General features: G+C 45.5%; 2 protein-coding genes across 2 annotated transcripts; one reads left to right on the top strand and one right to left on the bottom strand.

Annotated features, from left to right (window-relative positions):
* On the top strand, positions 1-20,360 carry Ggcx (gamma-glutamyl carboxylase). The gene is made up of 15 exons (XM_021164435.3): positions 1-145; positions 368-538; positions 4,649-4,807; positions 5,095-5,260; positions 8,995-9,073; positions 10,441-10,547; positions 12,749-12,912; positions 13,321-13,586; positions 13,731-13,862; positions 14,595-14,746; positions 15,150-15,319; positions 15,488-15,618; positions 15,824-15,971; positions 16,135-16,330; positions 16,631-20,360. The coding sequence occupies exons 1-15, from the start codon at positions 103-105 to the stop codon at positions 16,818-16,820; spliced, it is 2,274 nt and encodes a 757-aa protein (XP_021020094.1). The 5' UTR covers positions 1-102; the 3' UTR covers positions 16,821-20,360.
* On the bottom strand, positions 19,785-26,782 carry Mat2a (methionine adenosyltransferase 2A). The gene is made up of 9 exons (XM_021164606.3): positions 26,552-26,782; positions 24,001-24,078; positions 23,624-23,746; positions 23,053-23,165; positions 22,834-22,977; positions 22,452-22,670; positions 21,852-22,034; positions 21,627-21,760; positions 19,785-21,049 (listed from the first exon to the last, which is right to left on the bottom strand). The coding sequence occupies exons 1-9, from the start codon at positions 26,640-26,642 to the stop codon at positions 20,947-20,949; spliced, it is 1,188 nt and encodes a 395-aa protein (XP_021020265.2). The 5' UTR covers positions 26,643-26,782; the 3' UTR covers positions 19,785-20,946.

Here is a 26,782-nt window from a genome sequence, read left to right as displayed (position 1 = left end):
TGCTTACGTGTCGAGGAGGCGGGGCCTAAGACAGCAAGTCTAAGTCTGGAGGTTCCACTGGGTCCTACCTGGCTGCAGAGAGGCTCACCTGTCCCTGCAGTCATGGCTGTGCACCGCGGCTCTGCACGGGTTGCTCCCGTCTCAGGTAGACTGAGGGTTGGCGAGAGGCACGGTGGTCTTAGTGGGGAAGGGGCTTATTGAGAGAGTTGGCAGTCTGTGTTGGAAGATCGTAGGAGAATCTTGGATGGCCTGGGACTCAGAAGGTTGCAGTAGCTGGATCAGTGGGAGAACCCAGTGGGTAGAGGTCCTAGGCTGTAGGAACTGCGGTTTTCCCACGCACTTTTTAACCCCAGTTCTTGGTTTGTAGATAAAGTACAGAAAAACAAGTCTGCACAGACATCAGGACTGAAACAGGGCAGCCGAATGGAGAAAATTTTAGGGTTTGAATGGACAGATTTATCTAGCTGGCAGAGTGTCGTGACCCTGCTTAACAAACCAACGGACCCTGCAAACCTGGCTGTCTTTCGTTTTCTCTTTGGTAAGTCCATTTTTTGGATGGGGACATTTTGTTTGAGGTGGTGGTGGTAGTGTGGGAAAATGTCATCTTATTTCTTTTTAAGATTTATCATTATTATTTTGTTTATGTGTATGTATGTGTTAGTTTGCTTTCTATTACTCTGATAAAAACACCATGATGAAAAGCAACCTGGAAAAGAATGAGTTCATTTCAGCTTACAGTTGTAGTCCATCTTGGAGAGAAGTCAGGGCAGGAATCTGGAGACCAGAACTGAAGAAGAGGCCATGGAGGAACCTTGTAAGTGCTGGCTGGCTCCTCGTGGTTTGTTCAGCCTGCTTTCTTCTACCAGTAGGGATCACCTGCGCAGGGTGGCACCATCCACAGTAGGCTGTGCCCTCTCCCATCAATGCTTACGGGCCAATTTCTTCGAGGTATTTCCTTAGTTGAGATCCTCTAGCTTGTTTTTAGGTGACGAAGATTAACCAGGGCAGTCTCTGTGTGATTGTAGGCCAGGCGTGTGCTTGCTTGTAGAAGCCAGAAGAGGGAGTTGGAGCCCTTGGAGCTGGAGTTAAAGGTAGTTGCTGCCTGATATGGGTGATGGGGACTGAACTCTGGTCCTTTGGAAGATCCGTTGCAGGCAGGAGAGATGGCTCAGTGGGTAAGAGCACTGACTGCTCTTCCAGAGGTCCTGAGTTCAAATCCCAGCAACCACATGGTGGCTCACAACCATCTGTAATGAGATCTGATGCCCTCTTCTGGTGTGTCTGAAGGTAACTACAGTGTACTCATATATATAAGAGAAATAAATCTCTTTCTAAAAGAAAAAAAGAAAAAAAAAAAGATTAGCTGCATGCTCATAACTGCTGAGCCGTTCTCTCCAGCCTGGTTGCCCATCTCTTCTCCTTAGAGCTGAAGGTATTGGAATAATGGAAGAATTCTTTGGAAGTTTGGAATTATCTGGCCTTGTCATCTCCTTGTCATCTCTAAACATCTAACCCAGTTAGGGTTTAGTGTTTAGAAATGCTTTGGACACATGGAGTAGAGGAACAGCTGCATGCAAGAGCATGCTTGCATGTGGTGAGTTTAGGCCAGAGGTCGGTGTTAGATGTCTTCCTCAGCCACTGTTTTTGAGGTGGGGTTTCTCTCTCCTGAACCTAGAGCTCACCAGTTGAGGTAGACTGGCTGGCCAGCAAGCCCCAGGGGTCAGCCTGTCTCTCAGCCTCCACGGCACTGAGATCGGTAGCTACCATGCCAGGCAGGCTTCGGACATGAGTGCTAGTGACCTGAACTCAGCCTCTCACGCTTGCAGCAAGAACTTTGAATTTTTTTTTTTTTTTACCAACAGAGTAATCTCCCCAGCTCTCTTTGGCTTTTGAAATGGTCTCATTACATAGACCAGGCTTGTCTGGCCTCTTAAGTGCTCCTCTTGTTTCTCAAGTGCTGGGATTACAAACACCAGGACACCTGACAGGAGACACATTTTGTTCATGTTGTGAAGCTACTCAGAAGTTACGCTAAGCAATTCAGAGAAACACCCAGGGTGACAACTCACAGGGTTACAGATGTGCCAAGATGTGCCTTTAAGTCAAGCAGTTTCCAGCTGGGGGCCATTTTGCCACCTGGAGACCTTTTCAGTTGTCAGAACTTTCAGAGAAGAGAGATAGGTGGTTGCTGGAATTTGTGCTGGTACCAGGATACACTAGATGTCTTGTAACAAACGGGTAAATATCCCTATAGATAATTAACCAGACTGGCTACTGCAGCTTCTCCCGGGATTGAGAAACCCTGCCTGAACCTAAGTGGCTTTCCAGACCTGAGTGTCCCTTATTTGTCTTGGTGTGTTGACCAAATACCACTGCTTTCCTGGGTATGTCTGGAGGTTAAAAAAAAATGTTAGGAAGGCCCCCTGGGGCACTTTTTATAGCTCAGTACGGTGTATCTTTATAGATATAACTACTCGAACCCTTTGTTTCTATAGTGTTTTGTATTTAGGTCTTATTTAATCCTATCTGCAACCTGGTGAGATTTCGTTATTTTTGTCTTGTTTTGTTGTTTGTTTTGATTTTTTGAGACAAGGTATCACTGTTCTGGATATACAGTCCTGGGTGGACCTGCAACTCACTATGTAGACCAGGTTGACCTAGAACTCACAGAGAGAGATCTGCTTACTTCTGCCTCCCCAGTGCCAGATTGAAGGTGTATTAGGAACCCTGGCTTTTGAAGTTTTTTAAAAAAGATTTATTCATTAGTGTTATAGATATATAAATATACAGGGGTGTGGGTGTGTGATTATATGCACACATGTGTGATTATATGTGCATGTGTGTGTGATTATATGCACACACGTATGAACAGGTGGAAGTCTAAGCATGAGCACAGATGCCAGCAGATGATCTCTGCCCCACCCCACTAGTTTCTTTGAGGCAGAATCTCTCTCTGAGCCCCTGGGGCTTGCAGTTTCTCAGCAAGCAGGAAGTCAATAAGCAGCAAGCCTCTTGTTTCTACCCATTCATTGCTGGCGTCAAAGATGTGCATAGAATTCCCAGCATGCTACATGAATGCTGGGCTCTGAACTACAGTCCTTATGGTTGCTCAGTTGGGCCATCTCTCCAGCCGCCCCACCCCTGCACAGGTGCGGGGGCCAGCCCCAGCGTGGGGGGTTTCTTCTTGTTGATTCTTGAGGCAGCGGAGGGGGATGAGCATAGGGCAGAGGGTAAGACTTTGTCTTGCGAGAAATGTAGGGTTGCTGTATAATAATAAAAAGTTCACTTATCTAAGTCTAAGTTACTATGCTATCATAGCTGACCTGCCTTCTGTGATCCTCTGAGGCCAGAGACTGCAGTCTCAGGTACTCAGCACCTCATCCTAACACAGCAGGAGATAGTAAAGGATTCCTTGCTAGAGCCTTTTCCCTGTTGTCCAGATGCCTCTTGCTTTTCGGGCTAGGGGGAAGTTTGGAGCAATAAACTTCTACTGAACCAGGAGAAGAGAATAACACTCGCAGAAAGAAAAACTTTTACATAAGCAAATATGCATAATCTCACATAAGTTCATATACAGATTCATACATGCTCATTTATTCATTTATATATTTCCATTCAAATCCAGTTGGGCCCAGCTTGCATGCATTTTCACAATTACATACTTACACACATGCATACATTCTCACAATTACATATTATACTCACACACACATCCATACTTACATATGCGTATGGAGCAAAAGACCAAGCACTGGTGCAGAAAGAACTCACTCATTCTGGATGAAAAATGAGCTCCAATCTTTATTACATAGAGAAAGAAAAGGCTTCTACCTTTTTAATGCTAAATTAAGCCCATGTTTGTAAGAAAAAAAAATCACAGATATAATTTTAGGAATTCTTTTTTGTTTTGTTTTGGTTTGTTTTTGGGTTTTGTTTTTTTTGTTTTTTTTGTTTTTTTTTTTCCGAGACAGGGTTTCTCTGCGTAGCCCCTGGCTTGTCCTGGAACTTACTCTGTAGACCAGGCTGGCCTCGAACTCAGAAATTCACCTGCCTATGTCTCCCAAGTGCTGGGATTAAAGGTGTGCACCATCACATCCAGCCCAATTTTAGGAATTCTTATAAGATCATCATTAAGACTTAAGTCATCTATATAGCATCACTACAAGATAGTACATCTTCGTGGCTCTGCAGAGATCTGCTCCAAAGGGGTGTGCTACTACTTAGTGGTCGTTATATATGTTTAATAATACCAGGAAAGCATATCAATAGCAGGAATCTTTCCTAATGAGTCCCTCACAGCCTTGCTTAATGAGGGCTCACCTGTCGCAGATTATATAATCCGAAGCAGGCCACTTCAAGATGATCACCTGCTAGTTATTAGCTTGTCCCATTCTGGCTCCTGACACACAGGGTCTGAGCATGATTGTTACAGGGGCAAATTGGCTCACAGAGCTTGAGGATTTGTCACACCACAAAACAAGCATAATGCTTAGCACAAAATAGGCTCAGTACATATAGTAGGGACCTTGATTGTGTAGCCCAGCCTAGTCTTAAACTTCAAGTGTGGAGCTGGGCATGCTTAGAGCTGTGTCTTGCTTCCTCCCTCGGTGGCTGCCTGACAGGTGTCTTCTCCTGCCTGCCTTTACAGCTTTCTTGATGCTGCTGGACATTCCCCAGGAACGCGGCCTTAGCTCCCTGGACCGGAAATACTTGGATGGGCTGGATGTGTGCCGTTTCCCCTTGCTGGATGCCTTGCGCCCACTGCCACTGGACTGGATGTATCTTGTCTACACCATCATGTTTCTGGGTGAGGGGAACTGGGTGCTGGGGTCTGAACCAGGGCCTGTGAGACACTCACCAGCAGCATTCTGGTGAGCCAAGTCATTGGGTACCTGTGCCACGTCTGCTGCGATTCAGTTTCTTGCCCTGCTCATCTATGTGTCATATGAGTCGTCATGACCCCACAACTCTTCTCCCATGTAGCTCTCTGCCTGATTATAAAATGCTTGCTGACTTTTCTTAATTTCAGTCCCAGGGAAGCTGGGCCTGTGGTGGTGACACTTTGACCTGAACCCTCTCTTCACCAATCCCCAGGGGCACTGGGCATGATGCTGGGGCTATGCTACCGGCTAAGCTGTGTGTTATTCCTGCTACCGTACTGGTACGTGTTTCTCCTGGACAAGACGTCGTGGAACAATCACTCCTATCTGTATGGTTTGTTGGCCTTTCAGTTGACATTCATGGATGCAAACCACTACTGGTATGTCCTTGGGGAGGTGTGTCTGGGTCGGGATGCTTACAGAGAGATAGGGCCCAGTGAAGTCCTAGAAACCGTCCAATGGGAACAGTTTTTATTGGTGTTTTGGTTTTGAAGAGGGAGGGGGAGGGTTTGTATTTCTGTATCTCAGGCTGGTCTAGAACTCACTGTATAGTCTAGGCTGGCCTTGAACTTGCTCTTTTCCTATTTTAGCCTCTTGAGTGCTGAATTAAAGGTGTGAGCCATCATGCTGGCTCAGTAGACATACTTTTAACCAAGTTTTGCAAAGTATAGTTATGAGGTCATACTTTGACTTGGATGGATTTGGGGGAGCCTTTTCCCTCCTCCTTCCATGTGGGTTTTGGGGGTCCAGCTCAGGTCAGTAGGCTTGATGGTGAGCGCCCTTGCCTGCTCAGCTCTGTTGCTTGCCTGCTTTGGATGGATTTAGGAAGGGGAAGGGCCAGCAAGTTGGGTGATTGCAGGGCCATAGGAAAGTGTCCACCCCACCCCTTCACTGTTTTCCTATCTCTCCAGGTACCTTGGTATATCCTCTCCTGTAAGCCTCTTAGAAGAAGAGAAGACTAAAGCCAGACATAGCTGTTTTCAGATACTGCAGGGGTGCAGACTTTGCTTTCTGTGTGTGAGCCCAGAGAGGCAGAATTATAGCCAAGCATAGACGTTGCTGTGAGGTGGAAGTGATAGCAGAAACCAAAGGACAGGGGCCACCAGGGTGGCTCAGCAGTGCTGTCCCAGGTGAAAGTAACCCACTGCATCTCTGGCCTAGGTGACCATTTCTCAGGGGAGGAGGGGACAAGCCTTGGAGCCAGAGGGTGGGCTCTGAGACCTTGAGATTTTCCCATCATGAGTTGCAGCTGTGGAAGCACAGTGAGCCAGATGGAGGTGGTTCACAATGACACACGAACACTTATGTCTCTCCCGTAACGCTCTGTGTGTGTGTGTGTGTGTGTGTGTGTGTGTGTATGTGTGTATGTAAGAATGAGAGACCTTGTCTCAAAACAAGCAAACACACATGAGCTCCCTAGAGCTGAGGAAGTAAGTCTTGGGGAAATGCCTAGGTTTACACAGCAGGGAGAAGACAAATGGGGCTTTGTTGTCCTTGACTTTATCCCAACCTGCTTGGTTTCTGCCTCAGAGGAAATCTGGTGTTAGTAGCTTGTCTTCTCTGTTCTCTCTCAGGATAAAATTTAAAACCAGGAGTCCTCTAGCACTGGATCCTGGCGTCTATTTTATACATGTTAGTTTATGCTCTGCATTATTTTGCTGGGGGATATTTTAAGTTTTTTTTTCCTTTTTTACCCCTATGGAGGTGGGGATCAAACTCAGGGTCTTATACATGCTAGGAAGTGCTCAGAGCCTCTGGGCTGCTTTCCCAGCCCCGCCCTCCCTTTCTTTTTTCTTTTTTCTTTTTTCTTTTTTTTTAACTGTCACATACTGTATAGCCGAATCAGGTGGTGCATACCTGTATTCCCAGCATTGAGGAGGCAGAGACATGAGGACTATAGCTTGGGCTCTATGTGTATGAATTATCATATGTATGTTTTAATTTTATTTCATGTGGATGTATATTTAGCTGACCTGTATGTATGTGCCCCATGTATGTGCGCCTGGTGCCCGTACTAGATTTCCTGGAACTGGAGTCACAGGCAGTTGTGAGCTGCCGTGTGAGTACCGGGAGTTGAACCCAGGTCCTGTAGAAGAGCAGCCAGTGCTTTTAACCATCTCTCCAGTCACCTGTTTGGTGGTTTTATTATCTATTTACTTTTTTTTTTCTGAGACATAGTCTTATTATGTAATGCTAGAACTTGCTCAGTAGACCAGGCTGGCCTCAAACACATGGGGATCTGCTTGTCTCTGCCTACCTGAGTGCTGGGACTAAACCTGTGTGCACCATGCCCAGCCTATTTTTAGTTTTTAGTTGAAGTTTTTATTGTGTAAGATTGGGAGCATGTGGTTTAGGGGAACAAGGGCGTGCATGCCATGGTCCCTGTGTCGAGGTCAGAGGACAGCCCACCTTTTTGTGGGCTTCAGGAATTGAAGGCATTTTCTCACCACCATGTGAAAAACATGTTGAGGCATTTCTCCTGCCCACCCTGTAGGGTTTCCAAACACTCCCTCAAGTGTTCCTTCTTGTCATTTCTAGTTGAACTTTGAACTTGATCTGATTCATTGGGACAAACTGAGGAGTGAACCAGAAACACTGTGTGTGTACATTTGTTTTGAGTCGGGCTCTCATTGCGTGTAGATCATACTGGCTCCAAACTTTTGGCAGTTCTCGGGTCACTGTCTCCTGAGTCCTGGGATTGTAGGCATGTGCCACTATGCCCCGCCACACTGAAGTTTTATTCTTTTTTTTTTTTTTGGTTTTTTGAGACATGGTTTCTCTGTGTAGCCCTGGCTGTCCTGGCACTCACTTTGTAGACCAGGCTGGTCTCGAACTCAGAAATCCGCCTGCCTCTGCCTCCCGAGTGCTGGGATTAAAGGCGTGCACCACCACGCCCGGCTGAAGTTTTATTCTTATCACTCACAATAGACAGTCTCTGACTTAATGGTTCAACTTGAATGTTTTTCACACGGTGGTGAGAAAATGCCTGTTGTCTTAGTTAGGGTTTTACTGCTGTGAACAGACACCATGACCATGTCAACTTTTTTTTTTTTTTTTTTTTTTTTTTTTTGGTTTTTCAAGACAGGGTTTCTCTGTGTAGTCCTGGCTGTCCTGGAACTCACTCTGTAGACCAGGCTGGCCTCGAACTCAGAAATCCGCCTGCCTCTGCCTCCCAAGTGCTGGGATTAAAGGCATGCGCCACCACGCCCGGCTGACCATGTCAACTTTTATAAGGACAACATTTAATGGGGACTGGCTTACAGGTTCAGAGGTTCAGTCCATTATCATCAAGGTGGGAACATGGCAGTATCCAGGCAGGCATGGTGCAGGAGGAGCTGAGAATTCTACATCTTCATCTGAAGCAAACAGGATAAGACTGGCTTCTAGGCAGCTAGGATGAGGGTCTTAAAGTCCACACCCACTGTGACACATCTACTCCAACAGGGCCACACCTTCTAAATGTGCCACTCCCCGGGTGGAGCACATAGAAGCCATCACACCTGTACTCTTACCTAGTTGACATAGCATTCACTAAAATATTCAACCTTTATTATAAAATAAGCCTTGGCCTGGATGGTTCTGCCCAACTGTAGGCTATTGCAGTTTTCTCTGAGCACATTTAGCATAGTGTATAAGCCGTGCTATGACATTCAGTAGTTTATGTATCTCAAATACATTTTTAAATGAAGGCTATTTTCAGTTTATAATGGGCTCACTGGGATAATACTTTATAAACCACAGAACATCTATGGTGGTAGTGTTCTACTATGATCTTAGTAGTCATTGCTGTTACAGTGCACTCATATTCCACGGATGGCAGCACACTCCTGTGGTTCCAGCACTTGGGATACTGAGGCAGGGATGTCAGGAGTTCAAGACTAGTTTCAGCTACCTGGTGAGTTTGAGGCCAGTCTGTGATATGAGAGACTCACTTCGCAACATAACATCCCAGGAAAATGTACGCATGTGTTTCAAGAGGGTCCCCAGAGTAGCCCAGAGAATCAGGGCAGGCATGAGAGCTGTTTCTGAGATAGACATGACTGGCCTAATAGTAGGATAGGAATGCGGCTGGACCTTGGAGGCCTTTCTTGATGTTTTTGCCTCCTTCCTATAGGTCTGTGGATGGCTTGCTGAATGCCCGGAAGAAGAATGCTCACGTGCCCCTTTGGAACTACACAGTCCTGCGTGGCCAGGTATGGAATTGTGTGTGTGTGTGTGTACCTTCCACCTTGACTTTTTTGTTTGTTTTGTTTTGTTTGAGGCTGCCCCATGAGCTTCCAGAAACTGCCCTGTCTCTGTCTCCCATCTCACTTTAGGAGCTGCAAGAACAGATGCAAAATCCTTTGCCTTACTTTACATGGGTCCTGGGGATTAACCTTGGGCCTTCATGCATTTGTGGAGAACTCTTTATGCACTGTGTACCACCCAGCAAGGTTCAGGATTTCAAGATGGGGGAGGGGCTCTCTATGAGCTGTTATGGTCAGCAGTGGTCAGAGGCCCTCTCCTCTGCCTCCCTACATTCTTTCTTGCTTTATGATTTTTATTTGTTTGTTTTGTTTTGATACAGGGTTTCTCTGTGTAGCCACAGCTGTCCTGAAACTCTGTAGACCAGGCTGGCCTCAAACTCAAAAGATTCAGTGTTCTACCTCCTGAGTGCTGGAATCAAAGTTGTTTTTAAGAATACACTATACATACTTTTAATCTCAGCACTTGAGAAATAGGCCAGCCAGGACTATACAGTGAGACCTAATCTTAAAAAAAACCCAACACATGATGATGATGATGATGTGGGGGATATCGGGGTGTGGGTGCATGTGCTATGGCATCCACGTGGAAATACAAGGGTAACTTAGGGAGTTGGTTCTCTTTCTCTTGTTGAGGCAGTATCTCTCTTCATGTTTCTGCCCTACTGCATATTCCAGGCTAGCTGACCCATAAAGCTTGCAGGTGATTCTCCCATCTCCCTGGAGGAGTGAGCACAGATACATAGTGAATGCTGCATCCTTTTTACCAGGGATTGACTCAAGCTGTCAGCCCTGTGCAGTAAGCACGCTTACCCACCAAGCCATCTTGTTAGCCCTGGTTATTTCTTTATTCTTTTTGTTAAAAAACTAGATTGGCCCTTCCGTTTTTTTTCTGATTTCTCAATCTCTGAGTTCCCACTCCATCATGGCATGAATAAGACCTTGTGTGTATTGGATTCGAATTTTAGAGCTTGTTGGATGAATGACAGTGAGGGGAAGCTTAGAGGAGTGAATCTGTTCTTTCTGGGGCATTGGGCGAGATGAGAACTGTTATTTTTTAAAGTCACATTTGTTCTTACTTATGTCTGTGCGCCTGTTTGTGTGTATGTGGACCACGGGCATACAGTGCCCACAGAGACCAGAAGAAGGTGCCCTGGAACTGGAGTGATAGGCAGTTCTGAGCTGCCTAACGTGGGTGCTGGGAATCAAGCCTAGGCCCTCTGCAAGAGCAACAAGTGCTTTGAATCACGGCGCTTCCTGCAGAACACAGGCGCTCTTTGTTTGCTTAGACATTCATGCTTCCTCCTTGTTTGCAGATCTTCATTGTGTACTTCATCGCGGGTGTGAAGAAGCTCGATGCTGACTGGGTTGGGGGCTACTCCATGGAGCACCTGTCCCGGCACTGGCTCTTCAGTCCCTTCAAGTGAGTGGTCAGCACAGAGGCCTTTCGGGGGCACGGGTCCTGAGTGGGCGACTCATTCGTCAGGTCTGTGTAACACGTATCTGACTTTTGCCATATCTCCCCGTTCAGCCGGATACAGAGTAATGATGCTGAAAGATGGAGGCCTAACTGCATCTTAGAGACTCTGTGCTATAGATGGTCAAAAAGAGAAACGAATCAGAATTAGGTGACTTAATGTCCAACTTTGCTTTCAATTGTTGCGATAAGACCCCAATCAAAACCAGCGTGTGGAGGAAAGGGTTTAATTGGGCACCCATCCAGCCTATCCCAGTCCTCCACCATCATTGAGGGAAGCCAGGGCAGGAACTCGGCAGAGCAGGAATCTGGAAGCAGGAGCTGACGATGCAGAGGCCATGCAGTGCTAGTGCTGCATACTGCCTTGTTTCTCATGGCTTGCTCACTTTTTCTGTTTTATGCATATAAGGCAAGCACCCCAGCCCTGATCCAACTCTTTTTTTTTTTTTATCTTAGAAATTTTTTACTTACATAAATGAAAAGTGCTGCTAAGTATTTTTTTAGAGGACATACAGATTTTTAACTCAATACCATTAGTGATAATTTTCTTTTTTTTTAAATTTTTAATATTTTTATTACATATTTTCCTCAATTACATTTCCAATGCTATCCCAAAAGTCCCCCATAGCGCCCCCCACTTCCCTACCCACCCATTCCCATTCTTTTGGCCCTGGCGTTCCCCTATATTGGGGCATATAAAGTTTGCAAGTCCAATGGGCCTCTCTTTCCAGTGATGGCCGACTAGGCCATCTTTCGATACATATGCAGCTAGAGACAAGAGCTCCGGGGTACTGGTTAGTACATCATGTTGTTCCAACAATAGGGTTGCAGATCCCTTTAGCTCCTTGGGTACTTTCTCTAGCTTCTCCATTGGGAGCCCTGTGATCCATCCAATAGCTGACTGTGAGCATCCACTCCTGTGTTTGCTAGGCCCCGGCATCGTCTCAGATCCAACTCTTTTTATTGTATTTATTAATTTTTTGTAGTCAGGGACTCACTATGTAACTCTGGCTAGTCTGGACCTTACTATGTGGACTACGCTGGCCTTGAACTCAGAGCTCCTCTGCCTCGTCTAACATTAAATGCAGTATGACTGTAGTCTTCCTTATTATTATTATTATTATTATTATTTATTTATTGTATATGAGTACACAGTAGCTGTCTTCAGATACACCAGAAGAGGGCATCAGATCCCATTTCAGATGGTTGTGAGCCACCATGTGCTTGCTGGGATTTGAACTCAGGATCCCTGGAAGAGCAGTGGCCTGCTGAGCCATCTCTCCAGTGACTGTAGTCTCCATAGGAGCTCTCAGACAGTTTGGCAAAGGCAGATGATGCCACTCCTGCTTGACAGGCAGCCTCATCTGCGGTCTCTCCTTCCTTCCAAGTCGCCCTCATTTGCTCTTTCCCACTTCCTGTTTTCCATTCTGAACTTTGTGTTACTCAGCCAGTCACTCGTTTTTTACATTTTCATTTTCCCATATATCTACTTGTATGTGTTTATAGGTACACTTGGCACACATGTGCCATGGCCTATGTGTGGAGGTCAGAGGACATCATACAGGAGTTGCTTCTTTGCTTCCACCTTGTGGGTGCCAGGGATCAAACTCAGATCTCTAGGCTTAGAACCTAACCATGTTACCAGCCCAGTGCGGTCAACTTTTAAAAGTGAGCCTGTTCTTTTTCTTCTGAGAAAAGGTATCATCTACCCCAGGCAAGCCCCCAGCTCCATGAGGATGACCTTGACCTTTCTGATCCCCTTCTGCCTCCCAGATGTTAGGGCGCCGTGCCCCCCCCCCCCCCCGTGAGCTGCACGCCCAGCCCAGGCTCGCCTTTCCACACTTCTGCTCTAGGATGTCCATGGAGCGCCAGCTTCCTCCAGCATGTTTCCAGTCGAGTTTTATCCCAGGAGATTGGGCCTTACTCCTCGTACAGGGGGTCTTGGGGAAGAAAATGGACACCTGAAAATGTCAAGGGATTGGAAGCTCCAGTGTAGAGCATTCTGGCTGCGTCTGGGGCTTAGTTGTTGTACCCCGCTGCTGGGCAGATCCTTCGTCAGGGACAGGTTACTGAAGCACCTGATGCTTGTGCTCTGGCTGCTGGGTGAGCAACTGACCAGCCCTGGCCTTCTGTCCCCGTGTCTGCAGGCTGGTGTTGTCGGAGGAGCTGACAAGCCTGCTGGTAGTACACTGGTGTGGGCTTCTCCTTGACCTCTCGGCTGGCTTCCTGCTCTTCTTTGATGCCTCCAGACCCGTCGGCCTGTTCTTCGTGTCCTACTTTCACTGCATGAACTCGCAGCTCTTCAGCATCGGTCAGTGCCTGCAGCGGTAGGGAGAGTGACTGCAGGGCCGTGGGAAGCAACTGGGAATGGTGATCCGCAGGCGGGAGGTGGTACTAGGTGAACCCAGTATGGTCACTGCAAAGTGGGAAGAGGTAAAGATGAGTGGCTTGGGAGCTCCAGGGGCAGCGTGCTGCACAGTGAGGGTCTGTGGGAAGAACAGTGAAGCACTTCTTCAAGGTGCGGGATGCGGCTCAGCTGCTGCAGTGCTTCCCGAGTGCACAAAGCCCTGAGTTCCATCCCGAGCACCACAGGAAACCAGCTGGAATGGTATTCACCTCTAGTCCCAGCAGTTGAGAAGTAGACTGTAGAAGTACTTCATAAGGGGTGATGGTAGAAGGAGTGTGAGCACAGTGACATGTCTTCTTCCTGCTTTCCTAGGGATGTTTCCCTACGTCATGCTGGCCAGCAGCCCTCTCTTCTGCTCAACTGAATGGCCTCGGAAGTTGGTAGCCCGATGCCCGAAAAGGCTGCAAGAGCTGCTGCCCACCAAAGCCGCTCCTCGGCCTAGTGCTTCCTGTGTGTATAAGAGGTCCCGGGGCAAAGCTGGCCCGAAGCCCGGGCTGCGCCACCAGCTGGGAGCCATCTTCACCCTGCTCTACCTCCTGGAGCAGCTCTTCCTGCCCTATTCCCACTTCCTCACCCAGGTTCGTGGGATCTGGACACCCACACCAAGGCTGGGCTCGGGCTGTGGCCGGTGTGGCAGGATTAGGGAAGGAAGGAAGGGCTTAGCTCTGTAGTCTTCTTGGTAGAGAAGCATTAAACCGATGCTGTGTGCTCTGCCTTCCCAGGGTTACAACAACTGGACAAACGGGCTGTATGGCTATTCCTGGGACATGATGGTGCACTCCCGCTCCCACCAGCACGTAAAGATCACCTACCGCGATGGCCTCACGGGCGAGCTGGGCTACCTTAACCCTGGGGTGAGACTTCTGATGCTGCCAGTTCTTCAGAGATCATATTTGGTCCTACACCATAAAGTAAAACAAACTGGGTCTCTGCATTTCCTCTAAAACCAGATGGAACCTTTTTTTTTTTCTTTTTCTTTTCTTTTTCTTTTTTTTCTTTTTGGTGCTGGACCCAGGGCCTAACACATATTAAGCACATACTTTTAACAGTGAGCTATATCCTCATCCCTGAGCTTTTTGAAGTTTTTTTTAAAAATTATTTTGTGTGTGTGTGTGTGTGTGTGTGTATACACACATGAGAGACAGACAGACAGACACATGTGGAGACAGCTTTGAGGAGTTAGTTCTTTCTACAGCATTGTGAGTTCTGGTAATTTAACTCGTTTTCAGGGTTTCATGGCAAGTGTTTTAACCTGTTAAATTATCTCACCAGACCATATTTTAAATTAATAAGTCAGGGTATTTCTATATATCCCAGGCTGGTCCTGTTTCAGCTGGTGCTGAATATTTTTATAAATATGTATATACTGTGGATCGAGATGAGATAGTTTGTCGTTGTTTTGAATTAAGATTGTGTTTTGGAAAGGTAAGTAAATATTTAGCAATGAAAATTCACCACCCAAGACAACTTTCTTTTTTTCCCTCCTGGTAAAGTTAGGTGGCAGGCAGAGATGTTTATGTTATTGGCAGTGCATGTCTTAGAGGTTGACAGTGACAACGTGGGACTAATGTGGGGGTTTGGGGCAGGTATTCACACAGAGCCGGCGATGGAAGGATCATGCAGACATGCTGAAGCAATATGCCACTTGCCTGAGCCTCCTGCTTCCCAAGTACAATGTCACTGAGCCCCAGATCTACTTTGATATTTGGGTCTCCATCAATGACCGCTTCCAGCAGAGGTGGGCAAGGGGAGCAGCGACAGGGAAAGATGAAGCACAGTTCTTTTTGCCAAGATGAAAAGCTGAAGTCTCCCAGTTGTCTGCTTTTTACAAGGCTCTCTCTGTTTAGTGCATGTCGGGGTTGATCTGGTTGTGGTCCAGCAGAGGGCACCATCATCCAGGAGAAAAGTGAACTGACTGTTCTCTCAGACACTGTTAACTTAATGCCGTCTCAGGTGGCCACTAACTCACATTCTTTCCCCTCTTCTCTGCCATGGACTGGCAATAACATGCTGACTGCAGGCATTTCTTCTTTTGGGAAATCTTACTCCCTCTCCGTGGGTTCAGTGGTGAAAGGAGCAGAACCAGAAATCTGGTGGGTGGGTGGCTGTTGCCTCCTGAGAACATGGTTTCCTTTTTGAAGGCTTTTTGACCCTCGTGTGGACATCGTGCAGGCTGTCTGGTCCCCTTTCCAGCGCACGCCTTGGGTGCAGCCACTCTTGATGGATTTATCTCCCTGGAGGACCAAGTTACAGGACATTAAGAGCAGTCTGGACAACTACACCGAGGTGGTCTTCATTGCAGATTTTCCTGGTACGGAGGAAAGCCAGGGGAGATTTTGCTGTCTTTCTTTGGCTTCCTTATCATAGAGACATTGCATATGATGGGGTAGGGAGGGCACTCTGGAGGCGATGGCTGTGAAGGTGTGCTATCTGTGCTGGTGAGGTAGGGTGGGATGGTGAACTCTCTTGCTCCTGGCAGGGCTTCACTTGGAGAATTTTGTGAGTGAAGACCTGGGCAACACTAGCATCCAGCTGCTGCAGGGAGAAGTCACCGTGGAATTGGTGGCAGAACAGAAAAATCAGACTCTCCAAGAAGGAGAGAAAATGCAGGTATTTTCTGGGGTTAGCAGTGATAGAGGGGCTGGGGATTTAGTACCATAAAATAAGAACGTTAGAAATTTAGGAGAGGCTGTGATCCCAGAGGCCGTGATCAGACTCCCAAGGCACAGAAAGAAAGCACCAGTAGGATTATGTGGGGCGGCAATAGCCTAGCTAGGGACGTTAGAGTGAAGCGTGTCCTTTGTTCCCTCACCAGTTGCCTGCTGGAGAGTACCATAAAGTCTATACTGTATCATCTAGTCCTTCCTGCTACATGTACGTCTACGTCAACACTACAGAGGTCGCACTGGAGCAAGACCTGGCATATCTGCAAGAATTAAAGGAGAAGGTGGAGAACGGAAGTGGTGAGTGCATGAAGGCTTGGGCAGGGAGAGTACCTGGTTTTAGAAGTCCGTGTTACAGAATTGAACATCAAAGAGAGTGCGTGAAGCTTCTAGTTGATGGAAATGGGCTTTCTAAATGAGAATGGGCCTTCTCATTGGATCCTTTTTGGTGTCTTCTGGACAGAAACAGGGCCCCTGCCTCCAGAACTTCAGCCTCTTTTGGAAGGGGAAGTAAAAGGGGGCCCTGAGCCAACACCTCTGGTCCAAACCTTTCTCAGACGACAGAGGAAGCTCCAAGAAATTGAACGCAGGCGAAATAGCCCTTTCCACGAGCGATTTCTCCGCTTCGTGCTGCGAAAGCTCTATGTCTTCCGACGCAGGTAAGTTTCAGTCACAGAAGCATGTCATTGCCATCAGGTGCTCAACAAGTTCGGTTACTCTCCCCTAGTGTTCACCCCCTTCTGCCTGTTTATCTTTAGCCTTTCCATGGCTATTCCTGTTTTACCCTAGAATCTTGTCAAGCTTCAGAGTAGGGTCTGCTTGCATTTGAGATGTGGAAGGGTCATTTCAGGTAATTTGTGTCCACAGGTGAAGGGGTCTAGACCAAATGTTTCCTGAGGGCTTTGGTTGAAGTTACATAGAAACATAAATTTGGACTGAGTGTTTACCTTTCTTTTCAGCTTCCTGATGACTCGAATTTCACTCCGAAACCTGCTATTAGGCCGCCCTTCCCTAGAGCAACTAGCCCAAGAAGTGACATATGCAAACTTGCGACCATTTGAACCAGTTGATGAGTCAAGTGCTTCAAACACAGATTCTTCAAATCACCCTTCAGAGCCAGATTCTGAGCATGTTCACTCTGAGTTCTGAGGGATGTCCAGATGCTCTGTGCAGATGTGGGAGCAGCCTGTTATAGGCTTATTGTCTAACAAAGAACATTTTTTTGGAGAAAAATGATATGGGACAGGCTTTCACGGTACAGCCCAGGCTGGCCTCAAACTCATGGTGGTCCCTCTGCTTCAGCCGGTTTTGTAATTCCATATATATCAGCAAACCTAGTTGCTTTTCCCTGTACATTTTCCCCCTTATAAGTTCTTTAAAATTATAGCTTACAGGATCCAAGGCAACAGAGAAGAATTTGAATCCCAGGATTGAAGGCTTTTAGGTTTTTTGTTTTGTATTTTGTTTTGGTCTTTTCAAGACAGGGTCTCTCTGTATCCCTGGCTGTCCTGGAACTCACTCTGTAGACCAGGCTGGCCTTGAACTCAGAAATTCTCCTGCCTCTGCCTCCCAAGTGCTGGGATTAAAGGTGTGCGCCACCACGCCCTGCTGGGCTTAGTTTTTATAGACAGGATTTCTCCATGTAGACCAGACTGGCCTTGCTCTCAGAGATTTACCTCTGCCTCCTGAGTGCTGAAATTAAAGGCACAGAACATCACTACTTGGCTTTTTTTTTTTTCCCCATTAAACTTTTAATGGTCTCAAAATTTACTACCTAATTAAAATTTACTACCTGTTTTTTTTTTAAGTTGACTTGCTCTTTAAGAAAAGGAATTACTCCACAGTGAATGTAGCTGAACTCATGTGCTTGTTACCATTTGAAGCAGTGTACCTGAATTAACATATTTAGTACTTTAAGAAGCATTGGCCTTTACCTTTGAAAGGAATACAAAATTTACCCAAAGGCATCTGGGAATTGACAATTTGAAATCTGTTAGATTTAAGGTCCTGTATCCTGCTGCTTGTAATATTCAGACCCACCAACACTAAAGCTGAAGAAATAGAGCTTACAACTTGTGTTAATGCCAGTTGACTAGAGTGACCAGGTACTAACAAATGCACAAGGTAGATTTTAACTTACAATGTATTCATTCCTATTTGTAGCCAGCAAGTTTCTCAGCATCTTTGGCATCTGAATAGCACTACTAAATAGGGAAGCCAGATGGCTTACTTTTGTATAAATCAGCTTAGTGAATGGTAACTCTCTAAGCCTTGGCTGAGTCATAAGCCTTGAGGTTTCCTGTTTCCTTGTATTTGTCCAACTCCATCACATCTTCCTTCTATTCATACTATTTTTATCTCTACTATCACTCTATTCCTTCACCCTTTATTTTGAAATCTAGTTAGGGATAGACCAGGGTAGGGTCAATTGCACAGGTTAGGTCTGAGAATGGAGAACCAAAAATCTAGCTTAATGGGCCAGAGGGATTGGCTCGGGGAACTTAGATGGTTTTTAACAAGTTTGCATTCCTTCTCATGATCTTAACAGTATGAAATACAACCTGGCATTATGTCCTTAAATGGTCAGCCCTGAGTAGCAAGGAAGGGGGGGGGGTCCTTTTCAAACTTTTGCAGTGCTTAGGAACCCAAGGTTCATGAAATGTGCCTTCCATGTTGATTAAGTGGAGATGAGCTCATTAATAGTTAAGCTGTTTGGGACTAGAAATGCATTAAGTCCTGCCTGGGGTTTGATTTTCAGTACCAAATCTAGTCTCAGCAGAGGCTCAGTTTAGGGGCAGTGCAGGTGAAGCAAGACCCTACTTAGTACTCCACCTATCTGGAGTACACTTCCTGCTTGTCCCTATTTCCTTCTCACTGGCCTAGTTAACTGTTTATGCACCTAGTATTTCTCAGGACCTCAAGATTGAGGGCTCCCAAGCTAGCTTTTAAGATCTCACAAGCACATCTATGTGGTAGAGTACTTTTGAGATGGTCTTACCCCAGGCCACCCCAATATAAATTATGTAGCTGAGGATCTCGAGTTCCTAATTGTCCTGTACTTGCCAGTGGGCAATTTGACATTGTCTTGAGCAAACAAGCCTCTAAAAACTTGATAAGGACTTGCTATTCTTGAATAATTGGATGGATACATGAGCCATTCTGGAGACTCCCAGAAATTTAACTGTCTATCTTTGCCTCCCAAGTGCTAGGATTAAAGGAACAAGCTGTTATCACCACCAGGCAAAGAAAAAAAAAATCAATAAATTTTGTGTAACATTAACACCATAGCAGGGTTCCTGACTGTTATAAATTAACAAACCTTAAAGTCTCTTAAATGGCCAGGCAGTGGTGGCACACGCTTTTAATCCCAGCACTTGGGAAGCAGAGGCAGGTAGATCTGAGGCCAGCCTGGTCTACAGAGTTAGTTCCAGACTTGAAAAACTTTTTATTAAAGTGCTAAGAAAAAGTAAAATGCCCACCTAGCCATCACAGAAGCCTCTTGACCCGTTTTGCTTGCTTGCTTCTTGCCATCCAGAAGGCAGCACTTAATTGCCAAAGCCTTCACACTGTTCATTCCCAGGACCTCATGCAGTAAGTGTGAATAAAACTCTTGCATGTTGTCCTGACCTCCATAAACCATGGTGCATGCACAGTATAAGCCAGGCTTTCTAAATCACTAAGCTTTTAGCCATGATTTTATTGTAGTCCTGGTTGAAAACTGCTGGCAATGGGTCGCAGATGCTATAAATTTTAGCTCAGAAAGCAACAATGAACAAGCAATAGACACAGTTTGGGTAGAACCTAGCATTTTATTTAGATCTTCATTAAACTGTTGGAATTGAGAACCAGACATACGTAATAAACCTCCAAAAAATAGATCCTGAAAGGCACTTTCTTGCTTAGGGCAAGCAGTCATGGAATAAGCATGTAAACAAGCTGGCTTCTCTGTACCACACCAGCCAAGTCAGCTTTCTCCATGGCCAGCTGCACCAGCTCTGCCCTCCCTTCTGTTAACACCAGCCAGACCCCCTGTAGGTCTAACCCAAGGTTTTTCTGTAGGACACCTTGGCCTACCTGGGAATGCTGGAAACAAAGGAATTCATGGTGTTGAAGAAAAAAAAAATCTTTTAAAAGCTGCCATCTGAGGTGATGGCTTCTCTGTACTTACGCCATACCCCAGAATACAATAAATAAGCAATTAGAAAATGTTCAAGTATGAAGGGATTTCCTCCTCCCCGCCAAAAGCACTGCTCTCTGAAGGAAGCTGGTTTCTCTGTAGCTACACCAGCTGTTCAGAAAGCTCATTGGACCTGGTTTTGAAAATAAAACAAAGTTAAAACCCTGGGAGGAGCTATTGTGCAGTGTGGAGTACTCTTTCTTATAAAGAAAAAAAAGTTACCTGGTACCAAAGTGTGCAACCTACAGACCCTCAGGTACTGCCCTGTGACTTCTCTGTATATCACAAGGGTGCCAAATGCCTGTTTTTCTAGACTAAAAGTTGGTGAGGTTTGGCTAGTGCTGAAACCATGCATAGGGTTGGTTTACTAAATAAAACCTTATTACGTACGTCCTCCAAAGACAGCTGAAAAGTGGAGAGATTTTGATTTGGTGCTGTTTGAGGTGGCAATTAATAGCATAAGCACCAGGGAGATGAGATGGTTTAATTGTAACTGCCTTTTTTTTTTCAAAGTCAGGCTAGAGCTCCAACTGAAACTTTCGTTTCATGCAAGATTGATTGGATAGAACACTCCCTGATAAAGAACTACATAATTAGAAATGAGTTACAGGGAGGATAAGGGCAGGGGCTTCACATTCATTAAATAGAGCTCAAGACATTACAGATTCATGCTGACAGGGCTGTGACATTGCCAGAGTCTATAGTCAAAACTACAAGTACTTTACGTGCACAGTACAAGGACATTTTCAGCATCTGGTGGGAAGGTAATTGCAATTAGGACTTTGGAGGATTAGGTGATAGGGCACAAAGGTTCGATTTCAAAGCATTATTCACTACAGTGTTTGTTTCTAGGCAGTTACATGGGTCACCTATGCTCACTATATCCATTATAATGGTGAACAAAACACCTAGGGACAGAATAGCAAGCCCAACTTACAGTCCCCCACAAAAGCTAAAATTCATGTCATTGATTAGAGTGACTGCAACTGATCAGGAGCTGAAAGAGGACAGAAAAATTTAGGAAGGCCCTTTCCCTCAGAGCTTGAAGGCTTCTCTGTAACCTACGCCAACAAGTCTGGGGAAAAAAGGCTAACACTTTCAATACTTAAGTTTTTTGGGCACTTCCCATGGGAAGCTGTCCCTACCAAAGTGGCCATAGGCTGCAGTCCTCTGATAAATTGGCTTCTTCAGATCCAGATCCCTGGAATATACAAGTCCATAACTTAATATGTAGCATTAAATTATAACAGAGCAAAATAATCAGCAAGACCCATTTCAAGAGTTCTGGCAAATGAGTTCAGTTCTCCCTGGGGTTTGCTAGGAAAAAAGTTCATGGCGAAAGTATTTGTTACTTCCCTTGTTACTTGCAGTCTTTAGTAATAGTAACTACAGTTCTTGTTTTCCAGCTCTGGCTTGACAAATGAAAACTTATCATTCTCAGGAATTCCAATTGAATACTTACCAAGGTCCAATCACTGACCACTATGGTTATTTTCTTTGTAACTTTGAGCATCCCACTTTAGCTTATTCTTAATGTAGCACCCTTAGTTAAGATAAGCACAAAGCTCAGAATCAAAGATGGAGAACTTTCTAGAATGTTATTTTAAGTCACAGAACACTAACTTAAATCAGCTAGATCCCTGTCTGCAGACAATTTAAATATTGGCATGTTCTAGGAATTAAAATGTTTCCCTTCATGAGAAGTCTACCTCTATCTCCTCAGATTTTAGTATATGTCCCAAACCCCTCTCACTAGCAATAGGTTTTACCATCTTTACCTGACAATGACCCCAGGGCGAAGATCAAAATTCTTCTTTACAATTTCTAATAGCTCTCTCTCACTCTTCTGAGAAGTGCCATAATGGAAAATGGAGATCGACAATGGATGAGAAACTCCAATAGCATAAGAGACCTAAAAGTCAGAAATACATTGTTATAAAATAGGGAAGTATTTGAAATATCTTACTAAGTACCCTTCTCCCATATAAATGTCCACTACATACCTGAACAAGAACCCTCCTGCACAGACCTCCTTTAACGAGGGATTTTGCCACCCAACGAGCAGCATAAGCAGCTGAACGGTCCACTTTGGTATAATCCTTTCCTGAAAAGGCCCCTCCTCCATGAGCTCCCCAACCGCCATAAGTATCCACAATGATTTTTCGGCCAGTCAGGCCAGCATCACCCTGGAATTATATAGGATTTAAGTCATGTAATTTTCCCCCTGGAGAGAGTCTGTCTGTGTAATATATAATAGCCCTGGCTGTCCAGGAACTCAAGAGATCCACCTGTTTCTTCCTGCCTAAGTACTGGGATTTAAGGTGTACTTCCACTCTTGGCCATGTAATTTTTCTAATAAGGGATTCTTGATTAGGCGGTCAGTAACCATTCTAGATTCATCTATAGCCAGAAATAGATCATACCCACAATCCTAGAACTTGTTGGCAGGACAACAAATTGCACATTGCCATAACATATACATATGAATTCTATGGTAGCCTAGGCTACAAAAGATACAGGGTGTGTGTGAAAGGAAGGGGGCAGACTAGAAAAAATAGTGACATCCAGAAACCAACAATAAACCAAAACATTTCATATATTACCTGAGGCCCACCAATAACAAATCTGCCACTTGGCTGTAGGTGGTAAATTGTATCCTCATCAAGGTATTTTGCAGGCACAACAGCCTTGATCACTTTCTCCTTTAGAGCATCCCTCATCTCATCAAGACAAACTTCTTCATCATGCTGAACAGATATAACAATCGTGTGGACTCTGATGGGAAGCACAGCACCCCGATCTTGCATATACTGCACAGTCACCTTGAATGCAAAACAGATGGGAACACTTGTCAAACAGCTTTATAGTGGGTTCTCTATCATAAGTTTAAATATAGCAGAAAAGCCAAGGATTTTCCTTAGCTATAATTAACTTGGGAATTTTAATGTAATTTAAGACAAATGTAGGTTTAAGATCACTACTTACTTGAGTTTTAGAATCTGGGCGTAACCAAGGCAGTGTACCATTGCGTCGTAGTTCAGCCAGTTTGGCATTTAGCTTGTGTGCTAAGACAATGGTTAAAGGCATACACTCTTCAGTTTCATCAGTGGCATAACCAAACATCAAACCCTAAAATATGGAGAAGTGGTCAATACAAGCGTCAGAATTGAACATTGAAAAGGATCCTAATAAACACCAAAATACCTGGTCTCCTGCACCAATGTCTTCCTCATTCCGGTCAAGATGAACACCTTGGGCAATATCTGGTGACTGTTGTTCCAAGGCAACCAACACATTACAAGTCTTGTAGTCAAACCCTATAAAACAAGGTGTTCCAGTAACCTTCCTTTTAACTCCAAAATGTTAACAGTAGTGCTGTGCTGCTAGAAAGCTGGCCATGCCAAAGTGAAGTGGTCAAGCACTTTAAAAGACCATATTCACATAATTCACTTACTGCCCCCTCTATGGTTTGGAATAAGGTCTCTAACTTGGCAGACTTCAAACTACAACTAAGCAGCCAACTCCTGCTTTGACACCTAGGAGTTGAATTTACAGGTTTACATGAGTTTACATCATGTCTGGCCATACTATTGATGAGAATCTGTCACTTTATTTGCAGGATAGGAGACTGCTTTTACAGTCACATTTTAGAGGACATGGTGTAACTATGCAAAGTCAAGGATTACTAGGAACATTCCAGAAGTTTCTCCCACTAGCATCAGATTCTGTATCTGCAAAAATGAGTTCACAGGAAAAAAAAATCTTTAAAACATACCTTTGGAAGAGTCATCATATCCAATGTGCTTTATGGCTTCACGAACCACTTTCTGGTAATCAATAGCAGCTCTGGATGTAATTTCCCCAGCAAGAAGGATCATTCCAGTTTTAGCAACAGTTTCTAGTAAAACAAAGTTTTATTTTATACTTAAAATATTAAGGGAGGGGGTTGCTGAGGAACTCAATCATGTTATATAAGCTCTATCACTGGGCTTGGCTTCTTGTTGTTTCTGAGATAAGGTCTTAGTAAATTACTCACATAGGCATTTAACTTGCTACCAGCCTCAAACCCCCAAGTAGCTGGTATTACCCATACCACAAAACTTTGCTTCAAATGCCTTTTTTGCCATTCATAAACAAGTGTTCTGTACCTACCACAAGCCACTTTAGCATCAGGGTCTTGTTGAAGGTGTGCATCAAGGACAGCATCACTGATTTGGTCACAAATCTTATCTGGAAAATAAAAATTCCTGTTCAACTTAACTATTACTACGAACCCTATCTCATCATGTAACTAGCAGTTTATGTGCAACCCAAGGAGCAAATATAGCTATGAATTTGTAGGTGACAGAAGCTTGATGTAAAATTATAGTAGTATCTGCAATGTGGGAGGGAGAGGGAGGTTCTCTAGGGTCTTTGTTTTTCAAGACATGTTTCTCTGTGCAGCTCTGGCGGTCCTGGAACTTGCTCTGTAAACCAGGCTGGCCTTTAACTCAAGAGATCCACCTGGCCTCTGCCTTCTGGGATTAAAGGTATAGACCACCATTTATTTGGCCTTTTCTTTTGACCGGAGATTGGGTTTTAGGAGCCAGGCAGTGGTTGCTCGCCTTTAATCCCAGCACTTGGGAGGCAGAGGCAGGCAGATTTCTGAGTTCAAGGCCAGCCTGGTCAACAGAGTAAGTTCCAGGACAGCCAGAGCTGCAGAGAAATCCTGTCTTGAAAAGAGACTGGGTTTCAGCCTATCTAATCTGAGATCAAACTCATGATGATGGCAATCTTTGCCTCAGTCTCCAGAATGCTGTGACAGCATGTGCCACCATTCTAGACGTGACCTTTTTTTTTTTTTTTTGCTTTATATAGTTTACTTATTTCAAAAGTTCTTAGCCAAACAGTTTTATTCTTTTTTATTTTTTGAGACAGGGTTCTGTGTAGCCCTGGCTGTCCTGGAACTCACTCTGAAGACCAGGCTGGCCTTGAACTCAAATCTGCCTCCCAAGTTCTGGGATTAAAGGTGTGTGCCACTAAGCCCGGCTAGCCAAACAATTTTCTATGTTAATTAAACCGAAGGGCCATGCAAACTCAAATTAATCAAAGTCAAAATGGTGACTTATCTTGATATCTCAAAGCCTACCATAGGAAATAACTCAGTGTATTTTAGAGACAACTGTTCTTTTATCCCCCACATTTAAAATGTTACAAACCTACTAAATGTCAGGTCATTAATTTCTTAACAGTCCATTTTCCCTATTATTAGACAATAGGGAAATGAATTTTTAAACCATGAAAATAAATTTAACAGAAACACCAGCAAATGAAAAATGCAGTAAAAATTTTTTTGAGACAGGGTTTCTCTGTATAGCTGTGGCTGTCCTGGAGCTCATTCTGTAGACCAGGACTCAGAAATCCGCTGGCCTCTGCCTTCCAAATGCCGGGATTAAAGGCGTGCACCACCACTGCTCGGCTCCAGGAAACTTTGAAGTGTGTTCTAAACCATATTCAATTTCTCCTTGATTTATCAATTTAGAAAATGGCAGCATCCTGGTCTGGAATGTTTGTGGTATTGAGACAGGGTCTTACACGTGGCCCAGGCTGACAAACTAAACTGCTTCCATACTTTAAACGCTGGGATTGTAGTACCACCGTGCCTTAGCTCTATGCTCCTGGATTTTTGTTACTACCCCAAAATGTGCATTGCAGCCACAGAACCTTAAGATGGAACCTATTAATTGAACTAAGGAATGATCCAATATAGATATGGATACTCCTTTCCTTGAGGGGAGTGTGAGAGGAACCACAGCAACACGTCTTTCAACCATCACTCATCAAGATGCTCCCCACAAACCATGTAGTAATATTGCTGTGGACCCCCTGCGAACGGAAACAGCTCAAACTGAATATTAGTATTTACTAGATGGTTATTTTCCATCTGAGACCCAAAGTCCATATAATAAATTCATCATGGCGGTTTGGTGGACAAAGCCTTAAGGAAACATGAAATTATCCTCCTCTAGTCATAGGAAAAGACCAAAGGGAAGACTTTAAAAGGAAACCTGACGCGATGGGAGTATGCACTTAATTCATGCACTTCATCCTTTTCAAGCACACTCTAAATAAGGGATGCCTTCTCCAACTCGCGCTATATTTAGTCAGTGGCTGTCTGTCACCTTGAAGGCTAAAGGGCATGTCCACCCACGCTCTTAAGCGTTTTCCAGGAGCCGGAAGTCAGGGATAATAGAGATGGGACCTTCGGAGATACCAGCCCCCACTTCCAAACCCAGGGGTCTGGCGGGTAGAGGCCGCCAGCTCCGCTTCGCCCCAATTCCACATGCGGCGAACACGTGGTAGCCGCTGCAATGCGGGGCGCGCGCTCCCGGCGGCCGGACGCGAGCACGCGGGGCGGGGTCGCCCACTTGAGGTTTTTCCAGGCGACGGGACTAAGGAGGAAGCAGTGCCCTCCCCGGATCGGCGGATCACAAAACTGCCTCGAGCCCCCGCCCTTCTCGATTTCTGGAACCTTCCGCATGCCGGGGCGCGCCGCCGGATGAGCGGAGAAAGGGGGAGGGGAGCGGGACCGCACATTGCAAACTCGCGGCGCCACGAGGGAAGCGCGCGGCCGCCACCATGCCCACCGCCGCCGGAGACGGCCTCGATCCCCCCAGCGCCACTGCCCTCCGCTCTTCCCTCCTCCGAGTCCTCGTCGGCTCACCTGGGTGACCTTCCCCTACAGACTCCGAAGTGAAGAGGAACGTCCCCTCCTCGATGAACGCCTCGTGGAAGCCGTTGAGCTGCCCGTTCATGGCGGCGGCGGTGAGAGAGAGCGACTCTGAGGAGACGGAGCGGCGGCGAGGCGGAGGGCTGCGGAGGACGCAGAGGGAGGATCGCTTCAGCTCTCAGCAGGCTGGAGACTCGGAGCGAACGGAGCGGCGGGCGAAGCGGC

The sequence above is a fragment of the Mus caroli genome, unplaced genomic scaffold (genome assembly GCF_978045245.1).
Source record: "Mus caroli unplaced genomic scaffold, Mus_caroli_1 scaffold_7, whole genome shotgun sequence".
In the NCBI taxonomy this organism is placed as follows: domain Eukaryota; kingdom Metazoa; phylum Chordata; class Mammalia; order Rodentia; family Muridae; genus Mus; species Mus caroli.
This window is presented reverse-complemented; position numbering and strand designations above follow the sequence as displayed.

What these genes read in the sequence shown, in the direction of transcription:
- Ggcx (XM_021164435.3), top strand. Translation starts at nt 103, where the DNA reads ATGGCTGTGCACCGCGGCTCTGCACGGGTTGCTCCCGTCTCAG. An exon ending in ACGGGTTGCTCCCGTCTCAG is followed by an intron (nt 146 to 367) that starts GTAGACTGAGGG and finishes CTTGGTTTGTAG; the next exon opens with ATAAAGTACAGAAAAACAAG. An exon ending in TGTCTTTCGTTTTCTCTTTG is followed by an intron (nt 539 to 4,648) that starts GTAAGTCCATTT and finishes CTGCCTTTACAG; the next exon opens with CTTTCTTGATGCTGCTGGAC.
- Mat2a (XM_021164606.3), bottom strand. Translation starts at nt 26,642, where the DNA reads ATGAACGGGCAGCTCAACGGCTTCCACGAGGCGTTCATCGAGGAGGGG. An exon ending in TGTAGGGGAAGGTCACCCAG is followed by an intron (nt 24,079 to 26,551) that starts GTGAGCCGACGA and finishes TTTATTTTCCAG; the next exon opens with ATAAGATTTGTGACCAAATC. An exon ending in ATATGATGACTCTTCCAAAG is followed by an intron (nt 23,166 to 23,623) that starts GTATGTTTTAAA and finishes CTTGTTTTATAG; the next exon opens with GGTTTGACTACAAGACTTGT.